Source organism: Palaemon carinicauda, chromosome 18, assembly GCF_036898095.1.
Source record: "Palaemon carinicauda isolate YSFRI2023 chromosome 18, ASM3689809v2, whole genome shotgun sequence".
Classification (NCBI taxonomy): Eukaryota; Metazoa; Arthropoda; class Malacostraca; order Decapoda; family Palaemonidae; genus Palaemon; species Palaemon carinicauda.
The window spans coordinates 12820133-12831021 of NC_090742.1; the positions used below are offsets into that span (position 1 = coordinate 12820133).

The 10889-nt window shown below is 35.7% G+C and overlaps 1 protein-coding gene across 1 annotated transcript; it reads right to left on the bottom strand.

Moving 5' to 3' along the window:
* Positions 1-532: 532 nt before the first annotated feature.
* Positions 533-6520, bottom strand: LOC137657170 (cytadherence high molecular weight protein 2-like). Its single transcript, XM_068391516.1, has 5 exons — positions 4807-6520; positions 4330-4605; positions 3535-4128; positions 1382-2061; positions 533-1285 (listed from the first exon to the last, which is right to left on the bottom strand). Exons 1-5 carry the CDS (start codon positions 6518-6520, stop codon positions 533-535), a joined length of 4017 nt encoding a protein of 1338 aa, XP_068247617.1.
* Between the last annotated feature and the right edge of the window lie 4369 nt (positions 6521-10889).

The following is a 10889-nucleotide window of genomic DNA, read 5'->3' on the forward strand; positions in this document are numbered from 1 at the left end:
AGCAATTCTTTTCATACATGACGAATAACCGCTGCTGCTTGTAGTCCACCATAGCATTGGTCCTTCTTAGGAAATCAGTGCCCAAAACTATATCTCCATCGCCCCCAGGTAAGACGTCCTTGATGAGAACTTCTACAGGGGCCAGTTTTCCGTAACAGGTTTTTATAAGTAGAGAATCTATTTTAGGTGTTCTTGAACCAAAGTTAAACAGTCCTTTTTTTCTCTTCTTCTCCAGGAAATTAGATCTCACTAAACTCGTGCTACCTTCTGAGATAAGGACTTTAGCATGTGGAGCCTTGATATCTTTGCTCAGAAGGACGTTGAACGATAGGGATGATCCTTCATATTTGACATTCTTCCTGTTTTGGTCATTATCAATAAAGATTGTTGATCCATTTGAATTAAATTTGCGGATGAATCCGTAACGACACAAGTCTTTGCGGCCTAGAGAAATTCCCGGTTTCATCTTCTGATCTAGAATGTAAAAATCAACGTTGACTGTTTCTTCATTACCAATGGTCACTTGGACATTTTATAAGATACCTATTGGATATTCATTTCCGAAACGTTTGCTTCCAGTTGGAGTGGGTGTGAGTTCTCTCATTTGCTGGTCTAGTCCCAAGGTCTGAGCCTGTTCCAGAGACATGACAGAATGGTTGCTAGAACCTTCAGTTCCGATTCCAATTTCAACAAACTTCTTATTTACTGTTGCATCGAAAGTGTTGTCTTCTCTCACTTCCGCCATTGCCCTTTTCTTGAATTTTGGTTCCGCCTCTAGTTTAATTACAGGTATAGAATCCAAATTAGGCTCGTTTTCCTGAGCCCATTGTCCCTCTTCTAAGTATACCCTCCACTGGCGATCTGTTACTTTAATATCAGCCTTTTCATCCCTCTTTTCCATATCTCTTATACTTTGCAATTCTCCTTCATGCTGGCTCTCTCTCTTCTCAGTAGGTCTTGCATTTTGCGCTTCATCAACTCGTAGTGTCTGCCATGATTTCTCGTTTTTATTCCTTAATTGTTCAATTTTCGTGTCGATTTTCTGTTCCTTTTCAATCAAAGACTGCATCTCAAGCCTAAGAGTTTCCTTTTCTTTTTTGATGTTTTCTGTCATAATATCAATATCCTTGTAAATGGCAGTTTTTTCACTTTCAAACTCCTTTTCATCATTCTTGAATTGTTCAATTTTCGTGTCGATTTTCTGTTCCTTTTCAATCAAAGCCGGCATCTCAAGCCTAAGAGTTTCCTTTTCTTTTTTGATGTTTTCTGTCATAATATCAATATCCTTGTAAATGGCAGTTTTTTCACTTTCAAACTCCTTTTCATCATTCTTGAATTGTTCAATTTTCGTGTCGATTTTCTGTTCCTTTTCAATCAAAGCCTGCATCTCAAGCCTAAGAGTTTTCGTTTCTTTTTTGATGTTTTCTGTCATAATATCAATATCCTTGTAAATGGCAGTTTTTTCATTTTCAAACTCCTTTTCATCATTCTTGAATTGTTCAATTTTCGTGTCGATGTTCTGTTCCTTTTCAATCAAAGCCTGCATCTCAAGCCTAAGAGTTTTCGTTTCTTTTTTGATGTTTTCTGTCATAATATCAATATCCTTGTAAATGGCAGTTTTTTCACTTTCAAACTCCTTTTCATCATTCTTGAATTGTTCAATTTTCGTGTCGATGTTCTGTTCCTTTTCAATCAAAGCCTGCAGCTCAAGCCTAAGAGTTTCCTTTTCTTTTTTGATGTTTTCTGTCATAATATCAATATCCTTGTAAATGGCAGTTTTTTCACTTTCAAACTCCTTTTCATCATTCTTGAATTGTTCAATTTTCGTGTCAATTTTCTGTTCCTTTACAATCAAAGCCTGCATCTCAAGCCTAAGAGTTTCCGTTTCTTTTTTGATGTTTTCTGTCATAATATCAATATCCTTGTAAATGGCAGTTTTTTCACTTTCAAACTCCTTTTCATCATTCTTGAATTGTTCAATTTTCGTGTCGATTTTCTGTTCCTTTTCAATCAAAGCCTGCATCTCAAGCCTAAGAGTTTCCTTTTCTTTTTTGATGTTTTCTGTCATAATATCAATATCCTTGTAAATGGCAGTTTTTTCACTTTCAAACTCCTTTTCATCATTCTTGAATTGTTCAATTTTCGTGTCGATTTTCTGTTCCTTTTCAATCAAAGCCTGCATCTCAAGCCTAAGAGTTTCCTTTTCTTTTTTGATGTTTTCTGTCATAATATCAATATCCTTGTAAATGGCAGTTTTTTCACTTTCAAACTCCTTTTCATCATTCTTGAATTGTTCAATTTTTGTGTCAATTTTCTGTTCCTTTTCAATCAAAGCCGGCATCTCAAGCCTAAGAGTTTCCTTTTCTTTTTTGATGTTTTCTGTCATAATATCAATATCCTTGTAAATGGCAGTTTTTTCACTTTCAAACTCCTTTTCATCATTCTTGAATTGTTCAATTTTCGTGTCGATTTTCTGTTCCTTTTCAATCAAAGCCTGCATCTCAAGCCTAAGAGTTTCCTTTTCTTTTTTGATGTTTTCTGTCATAATATCAATATCCTTGTAAATGGCAGTTTTTTCACTTTCAAACTCCTTTTCATCATTCTTGAATTGTTCAATTTTCGTGTCGATTTTCTGTTCCTTTTCAATCAAAGCCGGCATCTCAAGCCTAAGAGTTTCCTTTTCTTTTTTGATGTTTTCTGTCATAATATCAATATCCTTATAAATGGCAGTTTTTTCACTTTCAAACTCCTTTTCATCATTCTTGAATTGTTCAATTTTCGTGTCGATTTTCTGTTCCTTTTCAATCAAAGCCTGCATCTCAAGCCTAAGAGTTTCCTTTTCTTTTTTGATGTTTTCTGTCATAATATCAATATCCTTGTAAATGGCAGTTTTTTCACTTTCAAACTCCTTTTCATCATTCTTGAATTGTTCAATTTTCGTGTCGATTTTCTGTTCCTTTTCAATCAAAGCCGGCATCTCAAGCCTAAGAGTTTCCTTTTCTTTTTTGATGTTTTCTGTCATAATATCAATATCCTTGTAAATGGCAGTTTTTTCACTTTCAAACTCCTTTTCATCATTCTTGAATTGTTCAATTTTCGTGTCAATTTTCTGTTCCTTTTCAATCAAAGCCTGCATCTCAAGCCTAAGAGTTTCCTTTTCTTTTTTGATGTTTTCTGTCATAATATCAATATCCTTGTAAATGGCAGTTTTTTCACTTTCAAACTCCTTTTCATCATTCTTGAATTGTTCAATTTTCGTGTCGATTTTCTGTTCCTTTTCAATCAAAGCCTGCATCTCAAGCCTAAGAGTTTCCTTTTCTTTTTTGATGTTTTCTGTCATAATATCAATATCCTTGTAAATGGCAGTTTTTTCACTTTCAAACTCCTTTTCATCATTCTTGAATTGTTCAATTTTCGTGTCGATTTTCTGTTCCTTTTCAATCAAAGCCTGCATCTCAAGCCTAAGAGTTTCCTTTTCTTTTTTGATGTTTTCTGTCATAATATCAATATCCTTGTAAATGGCAGTTTTTTCACTTTCAAACTCCTTTTCATCATTCTTGAATTGTTCAATTTTCGTGTCGATTTTCTGTTCCTTTTCAATCAAAGCCGGCATCTCAAGCCTAAGAGTTTCCTTTTCTTTTTTGATGTTTTCTGTCATAATATCAATATCCTTGTAAATGGCAGTTTTTTCACTTTCAAACTCCTTTTCATCATTCTTGAATTGTTCAATTTTTGTGTCAATTTTCTGTTCCTTTTCAATCAAAGCCGGCATCTCAAGCCTAAGAGTTTCCTTTTCTTTTTTGATGTTTTCTGTCATAATATCAATATCCTTGTAAATGGCAGTTTTTTCACTTTCAAACTCCTTTTCATCATTCTTGAATTGTTCAATTTTCGTGTCGATGTTCTCTTCCTTTTCAATCAAAGCCTGCATCTCAAGCCTAAGAGTTTCCTTTTCTTTTTTGATGTTTTCTGTCATAATATCAATATCCTTGTAAATGGCAGTTTTTTCACTTTCAAACTCCTTTTCATCATTCTTGAATTGTTCAATTTTTGTGTCAATTTTCTGTTCCTTTTCAATCAAAGCCGGCATCTCAAGCCTAAGAGTTTCCTTTTCTTTTTTGATGTTTTCTGTCATAATATCAATATCCTTATAAATGGCAGTTTTTTCACTTTCAAACTCCTTTTCATCATTCTTGAATTGTTCAATTTTCGTGTCGATTTTCTGTTCCTTTTCAATCAAAGCCTGCATCTCAAGCCTAAGAGTTTCCTTTTCTTTTTTGATGTTTTCTGTCATAATATCAATATCCTTGTAAATGGCAGTTTTTTCACTTTCAAACTCCTTTTCATCATTCTTGAATTGTTCAATTTTCGTGTCGATGTTCTGTTCCTTTTCAATCAAAGCCTGCATCTCAAGCCTAAGAGTTTCCTTTTCTTTTTTGATGTTTTCTGTCATAATATCAATATCCTTGTAAATGGCAGTTTTTTCACTTTCAAACTCCTTTTCATCATTCTTGAATTGTTCAATTTTCGTGTCGATTTTCTGTTCCTTTTCAATCAAAGCCGGCATCTCAAGCCTAAGAGTTTCCTTTTCTTTTTTGATGTTTTCTGTCATAATATCAATATCCTTGTAAATGGCAGTTTTTTCACTTTCAAACTCCTTTTCATCATTCTTGAATTGTTCAATTTTCGTGTCGATTTTCTGTTCCTTTTCAATCAAAGCCTGCATCTCAAGCCTAAGAGTTTCCTTTTCTTTTTTGATGTTTTCTGTCATAATATCAATATCCTTGTAAATGGCAGTTTTTTCACTTTCAAACTCCTTTTCATCATTCTTGAATTGTTCAATTTTCGTGTCGATTTTCTGTTCCTTTTCAATCAAAGCCGGCATCTCAAGCCTAAGAGTTTCCTTTTCTTTTTTGATGTTTTCTGTCATAATATCAATATCCTTGTAAATGGCAGTTTTTTCACTTTCAAACTCCTTTTCATCATTCTTGAATTGTTCAATTTTCGTGTCGATGTTCTCTTCCTTTTCAATCAAAGCCTGCAGCTCAAGCCTAAGAGTTTCCTTTTCTTTTTTGATGTTTTCTGTCATAATATCAATATCCTTGTAAATGGCAGTTTTTTCACTTTCAAACTCCTTTTCATCATTCTTGAATTGTTCAATTTTCGTGTCGATGTTCTGTTCCTTTTCAATCAAAGCCTGCATCTCAAGCCTAAGAGTTTCCTTTTCTTTTTTGATGTTTTCTGTCATAATATCAATATCCTTGTAAATGGCAGTTTTTTCATTTTCAAACTCCTTCTCATCATTCTTGAATTGTTCAATTTTCGTGTCGATGTTCTGTTCCTTTTCAATCAAAGCCTGCATCTCAAGCCTAAGAGTTTTCGTTTCTTTTTTGATGGTTTCTGTCATAATATCAATATCCTTGTAAATGGCAGTTTTTTCACTTTCAAACTCCTTTTCATCATTCTTGAATTGTTCAATTTTCGTGTCGATGTTCTGTTCCTTTTCAATCAAAGCCTGCATCTCAAGCCTAAGAGTTTCCTTTTCTTTTTTTATGTTTTCTGTCATAATATCAATATCCTTGTAAATGGCAGTTTTTTCATTTTCAAACTCCTTCTCATCATTCTTGAATTGTTCAATTTTCGTGTCGATGTTCTGTTCCTTTTCAATCAAAGCCTGCATCTCAAGCCTAAGAGTTTTCGTTTCTTTTTTGATGGTTTCTGTCATAATATCAATATCCTTGTAAATGGCAGTTTTTTCACTTTCAAACTCCTTTTCATCATTCTTGAATTGTTCAATTTTCGTGTCGATGTTCTGTTCCTTTTCAATCAAAGCCTGCATCTCAAGCCTAAGAGTTTCCTTTTCTTTTTTGATGTTTTCTGTCATAATATCAATATCCTTGTAAATGGCAGTTTTTTCACTTTCAAACTCCTTTTCATCATTCTTGAATTGATCAATTTTCGTGTCGATGTTCTGTTCCTTTTCAATCAAAGCCTGCATCTCAAGCCTAAGAGTTTCCTTTTCTTTTTTGATGTTTTCTGTCATAATATCAATATCCTTGTAAATGGCAGTTTTTTCACTTTCAAACTCCTTTTCATCATTCTTGAATTGTTCAATTTTCGTGTCGATGTTCTGTTCCTTTTCAATCAAAACCTGCATCTCAAGCCTAAGAGTTTCCTTTTCTTTTTTGATGTTTTCTGTCATAATATCAATATCCTTGTAAATGGCAGTTTTTTCACTTTCAAACTCCTTTTCATCATTCTTGAATTGTTCAATTTTCGTGTCGATGTTCTGTTCCTTTTCAATCAAAGCCTGCATCTCAAGCCTAAGAGTTTCCGTTTCTTTTTTGATGTTTTCTGTCATAATATCAATATCCTTGTAAATGGCAGTTTTTTCACTTTCAGACTCCTTTTCATCATTCTTGAATTGTTCAATTTTCGTGTCGATGTTCTGTTCCTTTTCAATCAAAGCCTGCATCTCAAGCCTAAGAGTTTCCGTTTCTTTTTTGATGTTTTCTGTCATAATATCAATATCCTTGTAAATGGCAGTTTTTTCACTTTCAAACTCCTTTTCATCATTCTTGAATTGTTCAATTTTCGTGTCGATTTTCTGTTCCTTTTCAATCAAAGCCTGCATATCAAGCCTGTTTCTTTTTCTTCTTTTAGAACCTGATTTTCAATTTTCAAAGTCTTTTCTGCTATGTGGAATGCCATTTTTTCTTCTTTGAAATGCTGCTTTTCCTCATCAAAGGCAACTTTATTTTCCTTGATACGGTCGGCTTCCCTACGCAAAAGCTCTCTTTCCTCTTCAAGAGCCTCTTTTTCTCTGGCTATCTGATCATACTCTCTATGTAGGTTACTTATTACCGGTTCTGGTAGTTCGAGATTCCGAGTAGTTGAGGAACTAACCATACCCTCTTTTCGACTTACTGTGCTGTCGTCAACGTCCCCAACTCCAAAGTCTCGGTTAAAAGGCGTTATTGACCTTTCTACCCCACTGACAGGGGTAAAAATGCTTTTGTCCTCAAGTGAAGATCTTTCAGCCTGAGGATCGATTCCATCTTCCAGCTCTTCCTGGAACTCTCCTTCACCAGGAAGAAATTCGCCAGCTTCCTGGATCGTTTCAGCCAGAAGATCGATTCCATCTCCCAGCTCTTCCTGGAACTCTACTTCAGCAGGAAGAAATTCACCAGCTTCCTGGATCGTTTCAGCCAGAAGATCTATTCCATCTTCCAGCTCTTCCTTGAACTCTCCTTCAGCAGGAAGAAATTCCCCAGCTTCCTGGATCGTTTCAGCCAGAAGATCGATTCCATCTTCCAGCTCTTCCTGGAACTCTCCTTCACCAGGAAGAAATTCACCAGTTTCCTGGATCGTTTCAGCCAGATCTATTCCATCTTCCAGCTCTTCCTGGAACTCTCCTTCAGCAGGAAGAAATTCAATTGCTTCCTGGGTAGTTTCTCCTTCGATTTCTTGAAGAAGATTCTGCAAAAGCTCTGCATCTCTCACAGTCTCTCCTTCTCCTCTGTTGCTTCCACACACGTAGTACCTGAAAAAGAAAAAGGCTCCGAAGGCAGTAGTGCCCAAGAGCAAAGCCATCTTCGGCCAAAAGACATACAGGTCGACCAAACGGAGAACCTCATCCTTCTCCGCTGCTCCGCCGCCGACAATGTCCCTCGCCAAGCCCACCAGAGTTCCGTCGCAGGGTGACAGGTTCGGTTCTTCGTACCTGACCAGGTTCGATAATCCGATATACCCAAGGGCAGAATGCAGGCGCCGCCACATCCTGTTTTGGGTCCTGTAGTCCTGCAGATTCCGACGCGCCGCGTCGCACAAGTCCAGCTCTTCACCCAGAGCTGATCTCCATCGCCATCCTCCGTTAAGAAGAATTCTTACGGCGTTCTTCATTGCCTCCATTTCTAATTTCACATCAAAAGCTTTAGTAACTTGGGAAAACATATTCATGATTACCGAAACCTTTCTTGAATTCAGCATTGTTTTAAAAAAAAAAAAATAAAAGCAAGTTGAGGACAAACTGGATCCTCATTGTCTTCTAAGATCAGGCTTGCAAGTCTTCAGAGATCAGTTCCTCCGTGAAGACGCCTCACCAACTGAGAGAGAGAGAGAGAGAGAGAGAGAGAGAGAGAGAGAGAGAGAGAGAGAGAGAGAGAGAGAGAATTTAGTGTATAATAACTTTCTCATTTATCGCCATATTTATAAGTAAAAGAATAAAGTTACCGAGAACACACAAGATGAAGAAATACAAAAAAAAAAGAATGAAAAAAAAAACGATAACAAAAGGAAAGATTTATTCATAGTTTACTTTCCCTCCAAATCGTAACGTTTATCAGCTCCGGCGGATCCGAGTCAAATCTAACTCGGAGACTTTTCTAGAAGACTTTTTTTCATCTTCGGTCATTCCCAGAAAGTAATGTTCACCTTCCGCGTGAATTTCCTTTGTATTCGTGTTAACAATTATGGAAATGACCGAAAGATTAAGGAATTCCAAGTGTCTCTGTTCGATAGGAATCTTCAAAGGCGGAAAGCAGGAGAAATTTTAGGATGAAAACGATTTGGACTCTTCCAAGATTTCCATTCCTTTCTTCTTCATTCATTTTGACTCCATTTGTAGGAATTCTTTCCTCTCATAAAGACCGGAAGAGAGAGAGAGAGAGAGAGAGAGAGAGAGAGAGAGAGAGAGAGAGAGAGAGAGAGAGAGAGAGAGAGAGAGCATTCTCGTCATATTTCATATCCGTTTATTCGCAGACAGTAATGTTCATCTTCCTTACAGCTCCCCATATGAATATTATAAGCAATCCCATATACCATTGTTCACTTCATATTAGAAACAGGTTCTCAATCGTCCGAACTATTCTGAAAATATCAAATAATTTAGTAAAAGAGAATTATGAACATAATAAGCAAAGAGACAGGTTTACTTCAATGTGGAGTAAAATTTGGTGAATTTTCATGTTGGCGAATAACTCGCTAAAATTAGCCAACTTTCTAAGTTGTGCTCATAATTATTCAATATACATATATATATATATATATATATATATATATATATATATATATATATATATATATATATATATATATATATATATATATATGTATGTATATATATATCCAAATAAGCCATATATATTTTTGATACATTGATGTGTGGATTCTCTTAACGACCTCGGGATCAGAGCCCCAGGCGAAATCACACAAAGACAAGAGCTTGTGTCCGGCCTGGAATCGAACCCTGGTCGGCAAGCTTGTATAGACAGTGACTAAACCACTTGGCCACGAAGAAAGTGGTTTAGTCACTGTCTATACAAGTTTGTCGTCCAGGGTTCGATTCCCGGCCGGACACAAGCTCTTGTCTTTGTGTGATTTCGCCTGGGGCTCTAATCCCGAGGTCGTTAAGAGAATCCAGACATTAATGTATCAAAAATATATATGGCTTATTTGAATATGAAAAACACGTCTAAATGTGCATCATATATATATATATATATATATATATATATATATATATATATATATATATATATATGTGTGTATATATATATATATATGTATATATATACAGTATATATATATATATATATATATATATCTATCTATATATATATATATATATATATATATATATGTGTGTGTGTGTGTGTGTGTGTGTGTGTGTATCAGCCGTCACAAGTCCGCTGCAGAATAAAGGCCTCTGACTTTTTTTTTTCCACTCGCGTCTGTTTATGGTCTTTCAAAGCCAGTTTATGCCCGAAAATTTTCTTAGTTCGTCAAGCATCGTCTTCTCTTCCTTCCCCTGCCTCTTTTGTGGTAACTAGGGACCCATTTCAACATATATGTATATATATATATATATATATATATATATATATACATATATATATATGTGTGTGTGTGTGTGTTTGTGTGTGTGTGTTTATATACATGTGTGTGAATGTATATATATAAATATATATATATATATATATAGAGAGAGAGAGAGAGAGAGAGAGAGAGAGAGAGAGAGAGAGTAGTTGTTCACTGTATTAACTGAAGTTAAATAATTCCTTAAGACAAATTGAATACTGACATAACATGACTTGGTCTTGCTTGAAGTAATCCGTTGTAGCAGAAGCGAGACTGAATAATAAGGGAAATGAGGTCGCAATACGAATTTAAATAATCATCAGACACACACACACACACACACACATACACACACACACAATTGTCTTAGAAATATCCAGACAAGAGGGTTTCCACTTGGATGTAAATCACGAAATTGTGAAAATCAATTTGATATCTTTTTAAATTAGCGATCGGACATTTTCAATCAACTTTTTTAATCCGCGAATAGTGAGGCTTACTTGCCGAGATAGAGATGTACGTGAAGACTATCAATTCTTAGTCCTTTCCTCTCCCTTTATTCAATATTTATCGTTATTTCTTCTTATTCTCCTTCTTTCAATCCCTATCTTTTCCTGCATCCAGTCTTTCGCCTGTAACCATCAATAGGAACAATAAAGTTTTAAAGGTCACTCATGAATGGTAGAAACTAGGTACAGTACAACGCCATAGAGACTGACTACATACTGTATACTATCAGCACCAAATTCCTCTCTCAATAAAGACAGGACCAAGAGGGACCAGGCAATGGCTGCTGGTGACTCGGCAAGTAGACTTAAGTCTACTTACATAAGTTTGAACATCGTTGTCACAGAGACTTCAAACTTGGTTCATCTTTGAGTGTATGAAAAGCCACGACAATTGATACCTGTAAAGGTCCAAAGTCAAGATCAAGGTCGAGCAAAAGGTCGAGAAATAGGCTTCCGTGGCGGAGATCTGCGCTCTACTGAGTAGACTTATTCTCTTCCTCTCCCCTCTCCATCTCTCGTATT